Here is a 10,443-nt window from a genome sequence, read left to right on the forward strand (position 1 = left end):
AAGGTGAATTAATAGCGTCCCACGTCAAGCTTGACATGTGGGAGGCGGTTTTTTTTTACCCTTTCACTATATTTTGGCACATTTTTCTCCCCTGTAATCACTATCTTCAAATGTTACCATGACTAGAAACTGCAAAACTTATTTCTCTTTTCTCTTTTTCTTTCTCGTGTGTGCTTGTAAAGATTTCGTTTTTTTTTTTTTTTTTTCTTCTTTTTTCAAGGTGAGAATTGTCGCTTATCCCGGTGAAGGGGTCAACGGACTCTATTGAAAACTGCCTCCACCATTTCCGTGATTTTGGTGATACTTTAACACACTTAATCAATTCTGGAAGAATTTTTTCTTTTTCTTTTTAGGATTCTGGTTTTTACAGGGTTTTACTGACTATTAGCGATTTCAAGTTATGTTTTCACGATCCCAGTGAGAAATTTCACCAAGGATTTGCATCACTAGGGAAACATCGATGAGAGCGTGACTCATCATCTGTGCGACTTATGAAAACACTCCTGGCCAGAGAACAAAGCCTTGGTGAACGCCAGGCAATAAGTCACCGTGGCTTGGCGAAGGGAGGCGTAAGAGGGCAAGAGAAGGGCGATGAACTGCCTTGTGACGGGCGCGATATGAGATTCCACTGTGTGTGTGTGTGTGTGTGTGGTCCGCGTGACGGTGTTGCCGCGGTGCCTCCCTTCCCTCGCCTGGCGTGCTGCACCCTTCTTAACATTGAACTTGAAATACGGAAAGTTTATTCATCTATTTATCGTTATTCGGTGTGTGTGTGTGTGTGTGTGTGTGTGTGTGTGTGTGTGTGCTTCCCATCCCATTGTTCAATTACACACACACACACACACACACACACACACACATATATATATATATATATATATATATATATATATATATATATATATATATATATATATATATATATATATATTCCTTGATAACTAAATAGCGTAATTTCACACATTATTTCCCTTAGAGAGTAGTAGTAGTAGTAGTAGTAGTAGTAGTAGTAGTAGTAGTAGTAGTAGTAGTAGTAGTAGTAGCAGCAGTAGTGCATAGTAGTAGTAGTAATAATAAAGTACCACAACAACAACAACAACAACAACAACAACAACAACAACAACTACTACTACTTCTACTACTACTACTATACTACTATTATACTACTACTACTATATTGACAATTACATAAAATGGTACACGTAGGTACGTACTGTAACAACATACTGTGCCTGGAGAAAGTTTATTAAAAGAGTGCATTTGTGTATAATATAAAATAGACGGTGATTTGTTTTATAGATAGACGTACGTACGTAGTAGTGGTAGGTGCAACAAACACACACACACACACACACACACACACACACACACACACACACACACACACACACACACACACACACACACAGTGAGCAAAAGACAACAACAATAATAACAACACACACACACACACACACACATACACACACATCTTTCCATCTCCCTTTCATGACTGCTCTAACATGGAGAGAGAGAGAGAGAGAGAGAGAGAGAGAGAGAGAGAGAGAGAGAGAGAGAGAGAGAGAGAGAGAGAGAGAGAGAGAGAGCACTGGCAAACACGAAGGGGAGACTGAAAGAAAGACGAGATGTATCGCAGCCATCGAGACAAACAGACGCCCACGGAATACAGAACGATAAAGTCATAACGCTAATAACACTAAGATGGTTAAGTTAAAGTGACACATAAATAGAGAACAATGAAATAACACGAATACAACATACAAAGATGAACAGGTAAACACTACTAGTACTAATTATGTGTTGCGGTGGTATCAATAATAACAACACTAACATCAGTAATCAATGAAAGGGAATGTTTCGAAAAGTATTATGCACACCTACACTTGAGCTGGTAATCGCAACTTTCTCAATATTTTTATAGTATTTTTACCACTTGTTTTCTTTCCATGTATATGTATAGAAATAGTAGAAAAATTGACATATGTAGTAGTAGGAAAAGATAGATTTACTCTATATATAGGACTAGATATGGTTATGCACTTGTATATACAGTATAGTAGAATTCTGAATTATGTATTTATTTCATGGGTTTCCAGTAAAAATATATATATATACGTATATATGTTTGTATAATTGATGCATTTTGTACTTTATGAATATATTTTTAAGTAACACCAAAATAAATTAAACCAATTGTTTGTTCGTTTCCTTCGTGGAATGCATAAAAAGACAGTTTAGATAATAATTTTGCAAACGATTTCAACTTGAGAACCAGTGACAGAAATTTTGATTCAGACCTCTGCTATACATACATCTCCCTCCACCACCACCACCACCACCACCGTTATTCAACATTAAGAGTAAGACACACAAACTTTGATTAAAAGAGTAGTAATTCCCTGACTAACCCTTTGATCTTACACTTCAATCAGCACCCTTTCACTTTGCAATTTGACAATCTGACTAACACTTTTCATTTGATATTCTTTGATCTTACATACCCACATTTATTGGTAACACTCTTAGTTTAATATTACCTGTAAGAGCACCACAATTAATACTGACACGACTACAATCAATCAATACAAACAGGTGAGACAGGTGTGCTATAAATACATTAATAATTCCTAGCCATATATATATATATATATATATATATATATATATATATATATATATATATATATATATATATATATATATATATATATATATATATTTCTTTCCATGATTTTTCTCCATTCATATTTTTTTTTGTGTTCTGAGTCTTATTTATTTATTTATTTATATTTTTTTTCATTCATTAGTCTTTTTTATCAATTTTGAAATACACATTCCAACAATACCATTTTCCTGCCCTATGTTTGATTTCACGAATGCATACACCAGAAAGGATAACAGAGGATTCTACTGCACTTTATATACGTACACACACCCACACCCTTCAACACATACACATACACACACACACACACACACACACACACACACACACACACACACACACATCAATACAAATAAAAAATATGCATGTATACTACAACTTGGTATTAAAAGATGGGACATTATGAGCTTGACAACCCACAAAAATACACACACACACACACTCACACATCACAGCCTCAAGTCATCTAGAGAGCCAGACAGGACGAGAACCAGTAGTGCCGGCACCCTCTTACATCCATGGATAGCTAGTGGGGGATCAGAGCCAGGCACAAACTCGGTGTGAGCCAAGACCTCCTTCATGACCCTGGCCAGTGCTGCCTCATCTATCACCACGTCCTCCCTCTGCATCCTCAGCAGCTCCCTCATCACACAGGACTTGATCTGCGCTGAGTCCATGGGCAGGAACGGCACCAGGGCCACATTGCTGGTGACCGAGGCCAGGTAGTGTGTGTTCTGCAGCTTCAGACTCAAGTTGGTGAAGTCGTGCTCGAGGAAGTTTGTCTCTACTCCTTCTTCTCTTTGCAGGTCAAGAAAGTGTTGCCACACGTCTCTGCCTCCTCTCGTCCCACTCAAAACAACCAGCACACGACTGGAATTCTGTGTGGCGGCCTCAGGGAGATGGAGGCTTTTCAGAAACTGCTCCAGGATGGCCAAGGGCAAGCGTGACTCCCCATCCCACCCATCTATCACCAGGAGGTTCGGTGCGCATGGCTCCAGGCCCTGCACCAGACCCATGGCCTTCTCCTGCAGGTTGTAAGCACTGCCAGGCAACAGCTGAGCAAGGACTGTCTGCACTCTGAACTCCTTTGGCAGTGTGCCCTTAATGATGTTGATGGTGAGAGTCTTGCCACTTCCCTCCCAGCCAGACAGCCACAGCACAAATGGCCGCTCTGCCCTTGAGGCCGCAAACGTCCTCAGGTTTTGAATTAGCGACTCTATGGCTAAGTTCTGACCGACGACATTTTTCTTAAGTTGATTCTTGAGCTCAGTAATGGGAAACTCTGCATCCCTTCTCTCCCTACATGACAACTCCTTATTAGCTATTAGGAACGATAAGTCCGTGGGCAGATAAGGTGAAAACGACGCAACAGCGACGAGGATGGAGACCAGTGCCACACCACACCAACACCAGCGGCTCCTTCCAGCGCTTGGTGGAGGCGACTCACGCTTCTTACTGCTGAAAAATGTGACTCATGAGCCTACAGGGTGCGGCAGCATTCCTCATCTTGCCGCTTCTTACAAATACATAATATGTGCTTTGGTCTCCACCTTCCATGACAGGAGGCTGACTGACAAGCCATAAACATTGATACACAAGGAGGAGTACTTGATTCTATGAGTACTGTAAACTTTATGCCTTAATACTAGTCCAGTCTGAGTCACTGGAACATGAATGAAAGGCTGTTGCATTCGTGGACTTGACATCCCTCATCCTTAACTATATTTAGGAAAACTTAGGGAGTGTTTTGTGATATTTAGCTAACTGATAAAGCTTCAGCACTTAGACAAGCTTGGTACAACAAAGGCTTCGGGACAGCCAGAAGATAAAAATCAAGCAAGTTTCATGGATGATAAATAATCAATCACTGGGCGGCAGTATAAGTAATGTAACTTATTGTGATGATCAAAACACTTTCCACATCAATTTCACTTAAACTGATTTTGAATTAGATGATAAAAGAAAAAAGAAAATGAATGAAGCAAAAAAAAAACAGACACAGGCAAAGAAAGGAAAGGCAGCCACACCAAACAGTGTCATTAAAAAAACAAAACTGTCGAAAACAAATATGTACAGAATTATCAACACAGCAGCACCTCTCAGGGGAAAAACACAATCCCACACCACCACCACTCACCTTGTGTCCCTGGTGAGGCTGCGGCCCGGGCGTCGTGAGCCATAGGCAACAGTGTGTGCAGTCCACGGCCCAGCAGAGGCAGACCGCACCAACAGGCTGCGCCTCGACCGGGCCTGCAGGTAGCTTTCAGGTGGCTGTGAAGGCGTGGCAGACCTGGGTCTCAGTGGCTCCTCCTCGCTGTCCAAACTCAGCCTGGCCCTGGGATATACAAACAGGATATTACTGCAGGGATCTTGTGATGTGTGCTGGTAGAAGAGGCGAGTCAAGGCCATAAATAAAAAAAAAGACAATAAAAAAAATTTCAAGTGATATGAATATTTCCTAGGGCAATTTGTATCCATCGCAATAACAGTTTGCATCGTCAGTGTCTGCCTCAAGATCTCAGGAAGACGGCACCGCACACTTGACAAGGCGCGACAAAGGAATGTGCCTATCTACCTGTAGCCAAGGTGCATCCGATTCTACTTCATTATTCTATGCAGATACAACCATAAATTTCACTGGTTAAATAACTTAGTAAATCCACAAAGACAATCGCACCCTTTCAATCCATACAGCCGCCAATGCTCCTCACATCCTTCACACACACAAAACCTACAAATACCACACTTATCCTTACATGTCCTCCATTATCTAGCAAGCAGGGTACAAGCAGAGCCCCTGACCACCATCCTCCTGCCGCAGCGCTCCTGCCTGGCTTGTTTACACCATGCAGGTGGCCGTGGATCACTCACACACTCGGTTTGATGTTTGGCTTTACAACGGCGCTCTCATACCCATTCTTGTAGTATGTAGTACACACTACAATTATTTATGTTATATCCTATTTATACACGTTATTCTCATTCAATATTATGGTTATGTGTGTGTGTGTGTGTGTGTGTGTGTGTTTACCTAGTTGTATTTATCTAATTGTATTGTACAGGGTTCGAGCGGGGCTCATAGTGTCCTGTCTCCATATCTTCATTTATCCATTTTTTTTTCTTTAAAGTCATGCACATTACGTGTGTGTGTGTGTGTGTGTGTGTGTGTGTGATTGACATGTTACCTGCTGTTGAGGGTTCTCTGCCAGACACTCTTGGGACACACAGTGGGAATGGCAGGTCTTCCTTTCCTTGTCATAGCTTCTCTTTCCAGTTAGTACGTACATACATGCACAGCTGTCGATATTCGTGAGGAATGTCCGTTCCGCCTAGCTGGATTTGGTATTTGTTACGTATGCATGTTTGCTACGCCACTCTGGGCGAGTGAGACAGCGTAACAGTACAGAGGGATGATGATTGATGGGCAACTATGAATACAGAGAGGAATAATATTAAGGTATCACTTTTCAAAAATACTACTACTTACTGCCATGCTTCGCTAATCTACCCAGATGTAGATGAGAGAAGAACTCTTGTATATCGAACTGGCATAAAGGCCAGGCAAGGTGGAAGGCGCCGCAGGTGGAGGGCAGGAAAGGCCTGACTGGGAGAAGATTCGAGACCATGAACCATTATTTAGTGATGGGCGAACCGAGTACTTTCTGCAAACCAAGTATTTCGGTATTGATTACACTGTGAAACCGAGTAAACCGAGTACGAAATGATTACTTTTCACTAACCTAACTTAACGTAAGGGAGAGAATCGTGCAAGAAAACTAATCTCTTGGTGTAGTTAGACTGAGGTTTTTAACTTCTTCTGTACAAGGTAGGCCGTATATCATGAGACCATGTTTCACTTGACTTTCAATGTTATTATAATATGAGAATGTGAATTATGTGCATGCACTTATAGTTGACATTAGCAGATAATTTCTTTCTTGATATAACTAAAATAGAGAAAAATAATAGTATAATGGATATAGAATGCCAGAAGCTTATCATAGCGGGGCTCAGTGTCACGGGTCTCCACCCTCCCTGCCTCTACCTCCTTACTCCTCCTCTCTTCTTCCTATAACTCCTTACCCCTCCTCCATCCACTTCCCTCTCATTCCTTCCTCTCCTTCCCTCTCTCTCTCTTTCACTCCCCCCTTCCCTCCATCTCCCTTTCCTAAAGGTCATGTCACATTACTTGACCCTGTTTTATTCCACTTCGACCAATAGATGATTTTGCTTACAATAAGAAGGGTCTACGGTGTCAGAGATTAATGGCCAGTTTTCACTATTTTAATCCCCCATTGTTGTGAGAGAGAGAGAAGAGTAATAGCCAGAATAAATATGAAAACACGTCATGTTACTCTCTCACGGCGTGTGTGAGGAGGCGATAGAGGCACCTTGCTTTGCTCCGGGCTATGTTTTACATATCATAGCTTCCCTTGCTCAATAAGCGCTAAGAATAGGACACATTTCGCTATACGCTATTACTTGCAGTTTGTGTTGACAGACTAGGATAATAAAGAGGGACGCCAGAGATGAAACGTATACAGAACGGTGAAATAACGACACACACACACACACACACACACACACAGTCTGAGTCCTATCCGAAGATCTGTCTATGTGCTCTGAGCTTGTTCCGTAATGGGAAGGCTGGCTGGGTGACTACCGGGCGACCATAGTGAATCACACACACACACACACACACACACAAGTACCATGAAAGAAAAGGACACACACACACACACACACACACACACAGCCACCTTCCCCTCCAACACCCTCCAGCTGGGAGCTGGGTGTCAGTGGTTCCAGCTGGTGGGCTCCCCCATAACGAAAGATAAGGCACACACACACACACACACACACACACACACACACACAGTCCTATCCGAAGATCGCTCTATGAGCTCTGAGCTTGCTCCGTAATGGGGAAGGCTGGCTGGGTGACTACCGGGCGACCATAGTGAATTACACACACACACACACACACACACACTAAGTACCATGAAAGAAAATGACACACACACACACACACACACACACAGCCACCTTTCCCTCCAACACCCTCCAGCTGGGAGCTGGGTGTCAGTGGTTCCAGCTGGTGGGCTCCTCATAACGAAACATAAGGCACACACACACACACACACACACACACACACACACACACACACACACACACACACACACACACACTCAGGGCCTGGAGCCAGGTATCGGCCTGGGTCCAGCCGGGGGTGGGGGGGTCGGCCCTCCCTTGATGACGTCACATATATTCGTTACGCAAATCATTTTGAAAATGAGGATTCCCAAAAAGGCAGCTGGACACGAATGTTATAAAAATTCTGACTCGTTATCAATCGAAACTAACTTCTAAAATACAAAAACATTGCCGAGAAAAGGAATAATAAAAATAGCTCAAAAATATACTAAATAAAGTATTAGAACTTCGACTTGCTTAAACACAATTTCAAAGCCCACCAATTTCATTCAACTGAATCGATAACGTTTTTCAAAAATTATGACTATCATTTCGATATATCAAAACCTGGCAACTCGCCCTATTAGAAAAATAATATTTAAAAATGACGTTGTTTACAATATTAACAGGACTACATATCATTCTTAAAGTCCACATCTTTAACTTCTCAGGAGCCTTGCACACTTTTCTCATGATAAACCATCTTTTGAAAACACAAACACTTCGCTACAACCTCAAATAAAAAATCACAGATAGCGGAGGTAAAAATTTTAGCGTATTTTGGCCCTCCCATTCAAGTCATAAACACCCTCTACATCACCGTACTTCACTCAACTCAAGCATGGAAGACACGTAAAACACTGCGAACTATCATTAGAAACCCTTAAAAGGCACTTGTGACTCGAAATAAATGAACTGAGACAAATATAAATAATAGTGGAAGTCGAGCATCTGGGACCGGCATTTTGGGCGGGAGCTGGTGATGACGTCACAGCCTGGGGCTCGTGACGTCATGGGTAGGCCCGCTTCTTCTCACTGAGCCTCCATAGCACACAAATCAGGTAATTGCGGATATATCTCAACAACTGACATGAAAGATTAGGCCTATGGGTCCACTTTGTGACCTGTCTGGCCTGTAATGAGTGAGAGATGAGGCAGATGATGGCTGAGAGAGAGGCGGCGGGTCAGGGGATCGGTTTGTTTACGTTTTCAAGATTTGAATTATTTGGTTTTTATAAGTATGTGCAGGTGTTAGTTCACTGATATGTTGTCCTGGAGGTTACCAACGTTAGGTTATGACATGGCACCACCGTGAAATGATGAGTTACACCAATATATTACTTACGTTAGCCAAAGACTGCTCGGCGGCGGCTGTCCGTGTCACTAGCAGGCACCCACACTCCACTGTCCACTTTGTGTCCTCAACCATGTTTAAATAGTTAACCTCTGATTACTGAGAGGCTACACACAATATTCTCTTCGCTACTATAGATATCACTATTATCGGTATCTTCATCTCCACCACTCACTGTCCCTCACGGCCAGCGCCTTGTCCTGCCAAGTGCAGAGCGGCTCACGGACTGGTGGGCAAATTCCAGTACCAGTACCGGTAATACTGGTACCAGCCTTAACGGTACTGTACCGGTAAAATTTTCCGTACCGGTAAATAGCCGAAACGGTACTGAGCACGTATACAGCGTGGAGGTGGCTCAAGGCGAGCGGTGATGGGTAAGAGTGAGTCATTCTCACTCTCGGTACCGCTCCACACTGGTACCGACTGGCTGCCCTGGCGCGTCGGCGCGGTCTCGGTAGCTCGGCGAGACGCGTCTGTACTGGTACGACTGAATGTGCAGGCATTATTAGCGGTACTTGCCCACCACTACTAACTGCCAACTGTGAACTGACTGAGTAAGCCTACTCGTCGTGTACTCGTACAGGTCTCTCTTTCCTTCACCCAAGCCCGTGTGTTGGACTGTTGGCACTGTTAGGCTTGTTCTTAGGAATTGGACTATTCCATTAATGTCTGGGTGGTTGTGCGGCATGCACCGCCTTCTTCCCCAACAAAATACCGAAAAAAATCTTTACTCTTTAGTTTGAAGGCCTGTATTACATTTTCAACGCATAAATTGAACATGTAATTGAATTATGAAAACCGAGTAAACCGAGTAGTACTCACTCAAATCCAAAAACCGAGTACTACTCGGACCAAAACTGCCATCACTACCATTATTATGAAACATCTCGGCCCCGCATGGTGTTTTTTTTTATGGTCCTAGTTGCATGTTAGCACGATTTCTATAAATGTTATTAGCAGGTAAAAACTATCTTAACCCAGCTAGTCATCTATGTGGCTTTAGAAAAGTCGTGGTGAGAGAATAAAACGTTATGAAGACTGTTTAGTTGTCCTAGTGGAAGATTTCTACATACACTTGAGAACACGGCTACGGATCGAGTATCTTGTTTAAAGATACCCAGCTACCCGCCATTGGCCAGTTATGGAGATACGTACGGTTTTTAAGGGAGTTTTCGTAGTTTTAGTGACAAATTAACGTGGAATTCGCAAAAAAATGAAAAAAGAAAAATGAATAAATAAATAAATAAAATAAAATAAAATCATGAAAAAGCAGGCTGTTATGCCCTTACCGTGCAGTAGTACGGATAGTTTAGGGGAGAGGAGGATTCAAATATTGGAGGCAAACAGACAGGGTGGTGGTGACTGGTGAGGATGGCAAAGATGCCTCGTGTACTTATGGATGATAGAACAAGATTACATCCCATTTTAAGAGGAGTCCACAAATCAGTG

General features: G+C 42.4%; 1 protein-coding gene across 4 annotated transcripts; it reads right to left on the minus strand.

The window, feature by feature from the left end:
* Positions 1–2,757: 2,757 nt before the first annotated feature.
* On the minus strand, positions 2,758–6,065 carry LOC123501211 (torsin-2A-like). Of its 4 annotated transcripts, none has more exons than XM_045249894.1 (3): positions 5,851–6,065; positions 4,803–5,000; positions 2,758–4,120 (listed from the first exon to the last, which is right to left on the minus strand). In XM_045249894.1, the coding sequence occupies exons 1-3, from the start codon at positions 5,922–5,924 to the stop codon at positions 3,115–3,117; spliced, it is 1,278 nt and encodes a 425-aa protein (XP_045105829.1). In that variant the 5' UTR covers positions 5,925–6,065; the 3' UTR covers positions 2,758–3,114. The 4 variants fall into 4 exon arrangements, with proteins under 4 accessions (XP_045105829.1, XP_045105828.1, XP_045105831.1 ...); XM_045249893.1 differs by having other exon boundaries at positions 2,758–4,123; XM_045249896.1 differs by lacking the exon at positions 5,851–6,065 and adding an exon at positions 5,422–5,567.
* Positions 6,066–10,443: the final 4,378 nt, after the last annotated feature.

The sequence above is a fragment of the Portunus trituberculatus genome, chromosome 9 (genome assembly GCF_017591435.1).
Source record: "Portunus trituberculatus isolate SZX2019 chromosome 9, ASM1759143v1, whole genome shotgun sequence".
NCBI classification, from domain to species: Eukaryota; Metazoa; Arthropoda; class Malacostraca; order Decapoda; family Portunidae; genus Portunus; species Portunus trituberculatus.

Excerpts from the sequence above, each read along its gene's own strand:
- LOC123501211 (XM_045249893.1), bottom strand. The coding sequence starts at position 5,924 with ATGACAAGGAAAGGAAGACCTGCCATTCCCACTGTGTGTCCCAAGAGT. Across the intron at positions 5,001-5,850 it reads CAGAGAACCCTCAACAGCAG|GGCCAGGCTGAGTTTGGACA; the intron begins GTAACATGTCAA and ends TGTATATCCCAG. Across the intron at positions 4,124-4,802 it reads AGCCTCACCAGGGACACAAG|CAGTAAGAAGCGTGAGTCGC; the intron begins GTGAGTGGTGGT and ends CACATTTTTCAG.